Below are 11257 nucleotides of genomic sequence, written 5' to 3' on the forward strand. Positions count from 1 at the left end.
GATTTTATGATTTTCAATTGTTTTGACAACCTATTACCAAAAACTTTAATATCAAAAAATAGTTTATTTGAATTAAATTATTAATTTTACATACTTTTAAATTAAAATCAAAATTAAATGATTATATGAATTTAAATATAATTAAAAGAAAAATATACTTAAATTTCTAGAAAATACTAAAGCTAATTACAAAATATTTTTACTATTTTTCAATTGTCACGTCCAATAAAATTTTTATTGTAAACTTTGAAAGTAGAACAATTAAGTAAAATAATTATAATAAATTTAATTTTTATTATAATAATTTTTTAATATGTATTATTTTAAGTTTTATTATTTTAATCATATTATTACAATATTTTGATTTAAAAATGAAAATAAGTATTTTTTTTAATTAAGTTTTTAGTTCGAACTAGTTTTATTAATGTTAACCAAATAGGTTGCTGGTTTCTAGTTTTAAGTTTCTGTTTCTGATTTTTGGTTTTGATTTTTAGTTTTTATTTCTCTAATTTTTAATAGGGATACCCTTGTGGGGTGAAACTATATTGCCCCTGCACTCACATAGGCAGAATGTAATTAACTCTTTCTATGCAGATCATTTTATCCCTTCTTTTCTTCGTTTATGCGGGCGTTGATATTGTTATAATGCTTTGGGCCAAGTCTATTAGCTCTAAAATACTTAAATACTTTAGTTACTAGTTGGCAGGCATATTCGAATTAAACTAAATTATTTAAGTTGAGTTACTTGTTAGCAGACTTATCCAAAATTACAAGTGATATAAATAAACAAATATTTCCTTTTACAAGAACCCCAAAATTGAGGTTGAGATATTATGTCATCGAAAGTATATTTTGATTTTATTTTTGCTTAGCATATAAACTAAAATTTATTTTAAAAGTAGGTTTAGAAAATAAACTCAAGCCACTATCTGTTAAGGATCCATTTTAATTAAGGATTTTGATTGGAAAAAGGAAAGGTAAGGAAAATAAGAATTTTCAATTATATTTTCCCTCTCTACCAAATACTACTGAAAAAATTTATTTTAATATAGTTAAAAATATTTTAAAAAATAAAATACAAATGGTATGTAAAATCATATTTTTATTTATTGATTTGGTATATTTTTTATTTTATTTTATATTTCTTGATAACTAAATATGAGAAAGGAAATTTTTTAATAATTTTTTTTTTCTTTTTCTAAGATTTTTCAAGTTCCAAATAGGTACTAAATGTTTTGATAGTACTAAATATTTGATACAAAAATTAGGATCCACTTCGCCTACATTAGTATAGAACATGTAAGACATGAAAATTTATGCAAGTCTAAACTGTTTTATTTTTGCTTTGAATTTAAAGTAAAAATTTAATTTGAAAAAATTGGAAAAAAATAAAAAACGAAAAAGAAATTTACTCTAATTTGAAACATATATTGAAAATTTTAAATTTAAATTTTGTAAGAAATTATAATTGGTACATTAGAATGGAATGGATTAAAAGTAAAATAACAGTGAAGTATAATAGAAATTATACAATAAATATTTTAATATATAAAAGATCAACTCTATTTCATTCTTTCATATCAAACAAGTCATTAAGGGTACGAAACTGGTGTGGACTACCATTTAATAATTTTAGCTAGATAAAAGAAAAGAAAAATTAAACTCAAAAAAAAAATTTATTTGAACGGAAGTATAAATGATTTTGATGCCCTTTCTTAATGTGTTTAATTACTCACACATTAAAATTTTAATATACAACATCTGGAAAGAAAAAAGAAAACAATTAGAACAAGAATTACAAATTATAATTATTATAATAGTAGTAATACTAAGAAGCCGAGTTTGAACTATTTCTATGTAAACGTTTTCTTTTTTAAAAAAACAAGATTAATATTTTAATGTGAATATTTTTTTATTTAAAATTTAGATGCATTGGAGACTTGCCAATGCTAAAGAGTCTATTTCTCTTAAGATTTAAAATTCATGACCAATAGCAATGAATACCGAAAGTAATCAGTCAATTTTGATTGTACATTTTTGCTACTCTCTCTTTTCTAGGAGGGTATTTTGAAAAGCATTTTGAGAAAACATAAGTCAAGGGTGAACTTACATGGAAATGTTTGTGACAGTCTTGTCTTAAGATTTAATATTTTTATAATAATAAGAAAAGATATTGTGAGATTTGACAAAAAGATAGGATTTTTTTTAAAGATTTCAAAATTTTCATAGGCTTTTCTTATGTTTTTAAAGAACTCACCATCTTTAGATATTTGATTTTGGAGCTCTAACTTTTTGGCAATAGTCATGACCAAGTTTTTAGTGTGGTGATATTGATTGTATTTCTCTTTTAGTTTTTGAAATTATTATTGTAAAACATTAATCCTTTTAATTTTTTGATTTTTTCAAAGGAATGTTTGTGATAATTAAGAATAAGATAAGTAAGGATAAGTACATAAGAGTAGAAAAAGGTATACTGTAAATAAATGTACAAAAGAATTCATCTAATCACTAGCCAATAAGTTAACTGTCTAAAGAGTCTCAAATACCATTTTATCTATAAAAATAATAATTTATTAGAAAATCACACGGTCCAAGAAATTTAACATTTTATTACTAACCAAAGCTTTAAAATAAATAAAAAATATTTAGGTATTATAAGATCTTACGGTCTGAGAAGTCAAACATTTTATTACTAACTAAAGTTTTAAAATAAATAAAAAATATCTAGATAGAGTTAATACCTTTTGCTTCTACTTAAAATATTACAAATGATATTTTGTAAATGTCCTATGTGTCTCATTAAAAAGCATAAGCGCTCCAAAATTCAAATATTATCTACACTTACTATTTAGGAATTTTAATAAAGATATTAATAATTTAAATGCATTTATAGAGTTAGCCAAGTTTAGAAAGTATTTTGATGAAAATCTTCTTTCATATGAGAAATATATATAGTATTAAAACTTTTACCTTTACAAGTATATAAGAGATTAAAATAGAAAGATTTGTAACATAGAAGAAATGAAGAAAAATAAGGAAACAACTAATTATATAAAAATAATTAATGCGGGTTTTAAATATTACACCCACTCCAAGTCTATAAAAACCCATTTACCGAATTCATTTTATTGTGTGAAAGAGAGAAAAGTCATTGAACTCTTTTTTTTTTTGTTTTGTGGAAGAAAGATATAATGAGTTTCACTGCAACATTGAAATTTTTTGTTTCAATGGTCGACGGCTCTCTCCTTTTGAAGTATTTCAAGTGGAAGGATTTCTGCTTAGGAGCTCAGAAAAGCAGACCGATACATACAACAATGAGAGGAGGACGATCTCGGTTCCTGGCAAATTAATGAAAGCTCAGCAGTCTAATAAACCATTCAAAGGTCGTGCCAGCTCATCTTAAAAGGGCATTATTTAAATAAAAATGTAAATGATCTTGATGTCTCTTCTCAATGTGTTCACACAATAAAATTGTTCCATATGCAAAATATAGAATGAAATCATTTAAACTACTATTATAGAAAGCAGCATAACATTCTCATTACATATGTATCAAATGGTATAAATGCAGCCTTAAAACATTATCTCAACAACACAAACAGCCATACCTAGCCATGTGTATACACACATATTATAAATCACTTTATTAAATGAAACAAGAGCTAGGCAGTGATCATATGAGAGAATTCCCCGGGCGGCTTCGAAACTTCAGTCATTCAACCAATCCTACAAAATTAAACAACACGTAGCATCCCCAAAAAAACAAACAATTAAAACTAGAAATACAAATTATTATTATTATTATTATTATTATTATAATAGTAAATTAGCAATAATAAGTGTATAGTGGGTAGAAGTTGATTAGTACTTAGAGCAATCCACGTTGGGTGAAACGGTGAAAGGCAAGCTGATGCCGCAATTTCCAGGCAGGGCCTTTGCCAAGTCGGGCTTTATGCTGATTTGCTGCGCTGCGGATTTGATGCAGCTGCACGCTGCCTTCTTGTCTGCCGAGCTCGACGCCGCTGACGCTAGTGTGGAGGCGCCCGTGCAGCACGCCGGTGGCGGCTTCCCCGACCCATTCTGGAGGTAGCTCACGCACGGCCTCAGGTCCTTTATGACGTCGCTGCACGAAATCGCCGCCTCTGACGACAGAAGCAGCGTCGCCGCCATAGCCAGTGCTGCGGCCACAGCCACCACTGCAGGTACACTCCTCATAGTTGATGATTTCATGGCCAGGAATAGAATTGGTCAGACCATATATGTAAGTCTTCTGGGTTTATATGATATTATTTATATATAAATGCATTGAGAGTTCGTGGTTGAGTGGAAGAAAGAATGAAAGAAGGAGATGAAGTAGGGGTCATCACAAGCACCGATCTGGGATGGCTTGTGGAGCATTGCCATGTAGCTAGCATTATAGCTTATATTTAATTGATTGAGTGGGGAGGAGGATATGATAAAAATTGAAGAAAATCAAGCTTGGTTGACAATGACATATGGATGATAATTATGAATCAAGTAAAATTCAGCAACGCACCTGAGTTTTCAAAAAAAAAAAATTATTTTCAAAAATTATTAAAGAATTAGTAAGTTTTAATTTTATTAATAAAATGATTGGCCGCTAGTCAACCAGTATGTTTTGTGAAAAAAAAAATTTAATCATTATAAAATAATATTTTAAAATAACACTTGCTTAATAATAATATAATTATTAATATTATTTATTTATTTTCATAATTTTTTTTGAAATAATAATTTAATTATTTTATTATGCTTATGTCAAATGATTGACCCAACCTAAACACTAGGTGTGCTTATAAGTTTAATTTTAAAAATATATTGTAATTAACTGACCAATTTTTCATAACTTTATTTATTAAATTAATGTCATTTTTTTAAAAAAATTAACTTACAAAATTGAATGGAAAGGTAAAATTCTCATTTCATTTTATTTTTTATTTTATTTTTATTTATTTTTTTGATTACATATGAACTTCAGCCACCAACAAGCCCTTCGAACCCCCTGGTACGGCACCAAACCTACGGATCAATGTCCTCCCCCTAGGTCTCGTTGATAAGGTAAAGTCCGGAATGCGGACACGGCTTCCGTGCATCAATTGGATGTTCGGCCAACCCGAGTCCCGGGACACATCTCCATTACCATCCACGGTCTCCGCTAGCTCACAGAGAACTTTTACCATTCACGGTTCCCGTTAGCTCACAGAGCGAACTCTCACTATCCACGGTCCCCGCTGGCTCACAAAGTAAATTCTCACCATCCACAGGTACCGTTGGTTCCGTGAGTGTATCTACTTGGAATTGAACCCCTGATGTTCCTTCTTACGTGCTGATGTATTTCCACCACGCCAACTATAGAAGATTCATTTTATCAATAAAATTAAACCTCATGGGCTTTTATGGTGCGTAATTTTCAAAAATTTAAGGGTGGAGCATCATATTTTAAAAAGTGAGGAGGTGTTGCTAGATTTTACCCTTATAAATGAATGGAGTAATGCATGTTAATCAACCCTACTTTTAATTAATTCATTGATGAAATTTGATTTTTTTTTTTATTGTTTTTAAAAGCTGAGTTTTCTAGAAATTGATTTGGGTGGGTTAGTTTCTCCCATATATACATGCATGGGATTTTTTATATTAAGAAATTTGTGATTGGAAGTATTATTAATTGGTAAAAACAAAAACAAAGCAAGAAGAAAATTGAGCTAATTAATGGGTTTCAATCTAGTTTTTCTCCTCAATAAAGGGTTGAGCTTACTAGCTTGGGAATTGTGGATCCTGCGGCGCCAATAAACTTAATGGTGCAAGTTAATTAGTTTTTCTACTTTTTATTACCAATTTATAGGCAATAACCATTAATTTGGATTTGCGTAGATTTAGATAATACAATACAAACTTATATTAAATTTTATTGGAATTCATACAAATCTAAATGCAATACTAAAATCCATGCTTTAAAACTCAATTTTAGAATTAAATTTTTGCCACTTTAGATAAAATTTAATACAATTTTGTACTACAACTTATCTAAATCTATACAAATTTAAATTCAAAATCTAAATTTCAGCAAGTGTTGAGCTTACTAGCTTGGGAATTTTTTAATTTTTTGAATGTTCTAATAATCTACTCGTCCTTATTTGTATGATTATAAAATTTTAATTAGGACTTTTGCTACAATATGAAATTTTTTACATAGATGCAGTATTTGTTTCTATTTTTGTTTTTGACATTTCATGGATCTCATGGTTGATTTTATATATATATTTAAATGAAGGAGAACTTTTACAAGTAGCATTTATGTTGAAATATTTTGAAAGTAAAGGAAAAAGTATTGAGTGCAAGCTTAATCATCATTATTAAGGTTGGGTGTTTTTTTTTCATCAGTATTATTTTTAAAATTTTAAAAATTTTAAAAACTAAATCATCATTTATGTTTAAATTGCATTGACCCATTTAGATATGGGTCAAGAAGAAAATTGAGCTAATTAATGGTTATTGCCTATAAATTGGTAATAAAAAGTAGAAAAATGGAGGTTCAAATCATCCTGCAGAGCCTTATGGTTGAGGCAATTAACTAAAGCGGTGGGAAGTATATCTCACTTTCTTTGGATGATGGGCATGCAACTTAGTTTACACAATTCTTTCCTAACTAAGAGTTCATATGCCGATTTCCCCTGGTTAATCCCTAGCTACATATGCATTTAGTTCATGATAAGGGAGTAAAATTAATACGGGTGGCAAAACGGATCAACAAATTAAATTTGAGTCAGGTCATACATGAGTGGGACTTAAATGAGTTGGGTTCGGATTGATCCGTTTGTAAATAGGTAAGTCACAAATTCAAACTCGTCCATTTAATAAATGAGTTATAAAGGGGTAACCCGTTAAGTACCCATTAAAAAATATATACTATATTTATTTTAATTTTTTTCTTCAAAAATTCGCCAAATATGAGTTAAATCTTTTTTTTAAACACTCGTTTATTCTTTTTTCATTACTATCTTAACATTTGTAAGTTAATAAATGCTTATTTATTATTTAATTTATTTTTCTCTTTAAATGTTTTTTTTTAAAATGATTTGAAATTTAAAAAATAGTACTTGCTACCTATTTAGCATTTTTTCTTCTTAAATATTTCAAAAAATATAATTATATCATTTGTATCTTGTCTCTATTTGTTTTAAAAATAGATGGTACATCGTAAATGCTTGAAATATTATAATTTATACATATATAGAGATTTTAATTTTTTTTTTATTATAAAAAGTTAAAAGAGTGACCCACTAGGTACTTGACTCAAACCTGACAAACTCGTTTATCAATTGGGTTGAGTTTGGATTGACATGTTTATAAACGTGTTACTCTTTCTTTCTTCCATTTATTCTACCAATCATATAAAAATAAAATTTTCTTTTTTTTTTTCTAACCAAAAGTACCAAACAAGTACAAATTTTTGAATGAATGCTATCAAGTTACAGGAAAAATTCACAAAAAATAAAAAAATGATGCATAAATCTACATTTTACAAGAAAAATCTAATATTACATTTAATATCTACTCTCCAACTAAAATTAATTGTAGCAAGTCATTTAACCTACTCCTTCATTAATGTGTTGCTACAATTTAATAGAAGTAAAAGAGGCCATTTTCCTCATAAGAAGCAAGTATTACTATTTGTTGCGGGGTAAAAATAGCTGAGATGCTCCTTCGACTCCCGTTGACCTGAAAGAGGAAGAAAATAAAGGCTTGGAGGACCCGGAGTGTCCTCCGGGGGGTCACTCTGATGCCTAAGTAAGGGGAATACTCTTAGAGAGGCTGAATGCAACAATATAATGGTGTTCAATGACTTACCTTTGCCTTTTCTCCAAATCCCTTCTTATAGGGGCTTGAGTTGACCGCCGGTTAGATCGGATTTATTGCACGAGGGCGTCAATCGCTCTCCAACAATAAGTGCGTGTGCCCATTAATCGGTTATTAAGGGCGTTGGCGTGGATCTCTCCTCCTTTTTATTAGGTTGGAGCAAATCATTCGTCAAAATGTCAGACCCGGAGAAAGTGCGAGATAGGCGTTGACCTGTCCTCATTAGTGCTATTTATTATGGGCATATCAGTTGTCCCCCCCTCGGTTTCAAATTTCTGAATAGAATTTTGAATAATGGTTTTGTCTGCATCTTTCCCTTTAGAGGGTTTAACGCTCCATTGTGTTCCCCCTCTTTTTTTTTTTTTTTTTTGCAGAATAGTTGAGCAGCTCGTACCGAGCTGTTTGTGCCAACCAGTTTCGTCGAGCTGTTTGTACCGAACTGTTTTGTCCGAGCTCTTTGAAGATGTGCTTAGGCCGAGCTATTTTGCCAAGCTGGTTGTGCTGAGCTGTTTCGTCCGAACTCTTTGAAGAATTGCTTGGGCTGAGCTATTTTGCCGAGTTGGTTGTGCCTAGCTATTTAGTTCGAGCTCTTTGAAGAATGGCTCGGGCCGAGCCGTTTTGCCAAGCTCTTTGAAGAGTTGGTTGGGCCGAGCTGTATCTTCCGAGCTCTTCGCAGAATTGCTCGGGCCGAGCTGTTTTGCCAAGCTCTTTGAAGAGTTGCTTAGGCCGAGCTGTTTCTTCCGAGCTGTTTCGTCCGAGCTCTTTGCTTGGGCCGAGCTGTTTCTTCCGAGCTGTTTGTGCCAAGCTATTTCATCCGAGCTCTTTGCTTGGGCCGAGCTATTTTGCTGAGTTGGTTGTGCCGAGCTGTTTCGTCCGAGCTCTATGAAGAATCGCTCAGGCCGAGCTGTTTGTGTGTGAAATTTTACTGTCTTGATCTGTCTGCATCTTTTCCTCTTTGTTTTTGCTGGTGCTTGCTCGTTTGATCCTTAGGTATAGGTATTGTTTCGTTCAGGCTTTGTTTTCCCTATCGAGTCTTCCTCACAGCCTTTAAGGGTTCCTACTACAGTTCGGAGCGCTTGTTGTGACCTCACCTCGTCCGACCTGCAGAATGTTTGTTATTTTTTTGCTATACCATCGAATATTACTGTTAGGTTGCTATCCGCTTCCGAGTAAGCTCTTGACTAAAACTCCGAGGAGCTCTGCCTCTATACCGATTATCTAGATCTGGGTCTTAGGCTTCCTTTTCCCTCTTTTGTCTCTAACGTATTACGTTTTTACCGCATAGCACCTTCTCAACTCGTCCCGAACTCTTATCTTTTGCTCACCTGTTTTGCCGTGCTTCTGCTCCGCTTAGGCCATCAGCCTACAGTTCCTCTTTTCAGAAGTTGTTTCCAAATGCGATCTCATTCTGCAAAGAAGGAGCTATATTATTTCAACTCTCTACCAGGCTATAAACTTTTCTCACCAGGCAGTTCTTCTATCCATAATTGGAAGACTCGTTACTTCTTTGCCTCGGGAGAGTTGAATTACACGGGCTCTTTTGTCTGTTCTTCTCCTCTTGATGGTAACGTTGTCTATCTTTTTTTCACCCTCTTTTGCAGGGCTTACTAGTAGGTTATCTATCTAACTCATCTTTTCTCCTTTCACCCATTTTTCCTTTGTAGTTCGGGTGCACCATATCCTCCCCAGACTTTCTCCCGAAGAGCCAGCCATCCTGAAAGAACTTCGTATCCTTGGTGAAAAGGGTATTATCCCTCATGAGGAGCTGCTCCAAGAGCGTGTCCTCGTGCAGTGGGGGATCAGCCCCGTTTCCCCAAGTCATTCCTCCGCTTGATTATGTATATGTGTATGCTCAGATATTGTCTCTACTGTTGGTGTTCTTACTCCTTTTCTCTTTTATCCTTGCAGATATAGACTTCACCAGGTATGAATTTCTTATGGGAGAAGCTAGGAAGCAAAGGGTGAGTAGGAGTAGGAAGAAGAGAAGGGAGATTAAAGGAGAATCCTCTCAAAGGGATGCACCTGCAGTAGGTGGTTCCGGCGCCCTTACTGATGAGGTCCATGTTGCCCCTCCTCCGACCCCGCAGGCTCAAATTGAAGCTATTTTTCACGAGCCGACCCGTTCTGCCTCTGCTCTCCGTCGGGCTGTGCACGCTGAGGATTTTGTGTAGGCCCAGTGCACCCTTCCTGATGCTCTCTCAGCGAAGATTCGCCATACCTCGTACCAGGTATCTACTTAACTGGCTTTATTCTTCTGGACTTATACATAGTCTTGCTAACTGTTCCGTACTTTGTATTCTTCCACAGCTGGCGACGATGGCTCTAGCCCGAGAGGAGAAGGTTGCGGAGATGTATCGGCAGACACTCGATGCCCGGGAGAAGTATGTTCTTGCTTAGAACGAACTGCACGAGGCCGAGGTCCTCGAGCGGGCTCTGCAAGCAGAGGTTGATCGCCTTCGTAGGGAGGAGCTACCTGCCAGAGAAGCTGCTACTGCTTCCTGAACTGCAGTTAAGGAGTATAAAGACTCCAACCAGTTCGTTATCGATACCTCCAAAGCCTATCGGGTGGGATTCAAGAGGTGCCGGGATCAAGTAAGGACCAAACATCCTGAGCTTCCTCTAGAAGGTGTGAGCTCTCATGGTTACGGCCAAGAGAGTCCTGAGTCTGTGGAAGATCTGGAGGAGGATGAAGAAGGGGAGGAGGGTGAAGTTTGAGAGGGAGTAAAGCCAACTAGTTTGTAGGAACCAAACTTGTATTTTGAATTTTTCAAACTTTATTGATGTAGTGCAACTATTGTAATGGATACTTTTATTACAGCACTGCAAGAAGCGGTTGTTAAGAATAGTATTTCTTTAACATTTCAGAGCTCCATGTGTTTTTAATTTCTTTCCCCCCTACATCTTCCAACTTGTATGTCCCTGGTTTTATCTCTGTTGTGACCCTGTATGGGCCCTCCCAGTTAGGCTTTAACTTGTGCAACCCTGACTCGGACGGGTTGTTTCGCGTCTTCCTTAGGACTAAATATCCTGCCTGGAAATTCCGTACTTTGACGCGATTGTTGTAGTACTTTGCTACCCTCTGCTGGTACGTTGCAACTTTTAAACTCGCCTGATCTTGTCTCTTTTCCAGAAGGTCTATTTCTGATCTGAGTTCCTCATTGTTGGTCTGCTTGTTGAAGTACTGCTTTCTCCAAGAGGGTATCCCAACCTCTGCTGGGATGACTGCCTCTGCGCCAAAGACAAGCATGAAAGGGGTTTCCCCTGTTGCTGCTACTGTTTCTACTTTTCCACTCTAGGCGACTTCCTCTCGTATCTATCATCTCCTCCAGATTGATGTACTTCTGTGCTCGGACCATCAGCTCCCCATGTCTACCGGTGA

The 11257-nt window shown here is 33.9% G+C and overlaps 1 protein-coding gene across 1 annotated transcript; it reads right to left on the reverse strand.

Annotated features, from left to right (window-relative positions):
* Positions 1-3490: 3490 nt before the first annotated feature.
* LOC131165864 (non-specific lipid-transfer protein 8-like) lies at positions 3491-4263 on the reverse strand. The gene is made up of 2 exons (XM_058123990.1): positions 3869-4263; positions 3491-3726 (listed from the first exon to the last, which is right to left on the reverse strand). Exons 1-2 carry the CDS (start codon positions 4228-4230, stop codon positions 3717-3719), a joined length of 372 nt encoding a protein of 123 aa, XP_057979973.1. The 5' UTR covers positions 4231-4263; the 3' UTR covers positions 3491-3716.
* Between the last annotated feature and the right edge of the window lie 6994 nt (positions 4264-11257).

Source organism: Malania oleifera, chromosome 10 (genome assembly GCF_029873635.1).
Source record: "Malania oleifera isolate guangnan ecotype guangnan chromosome 10, ASM2987363v1, whole genome shotgun sequence".
NCBI classification, from domain to species: Eukaryota; Viridiplantae; Streptophyta; class Magnoliopsida; order Santalales; family Ximeniaceae; genus Malania; species Malania oleifera.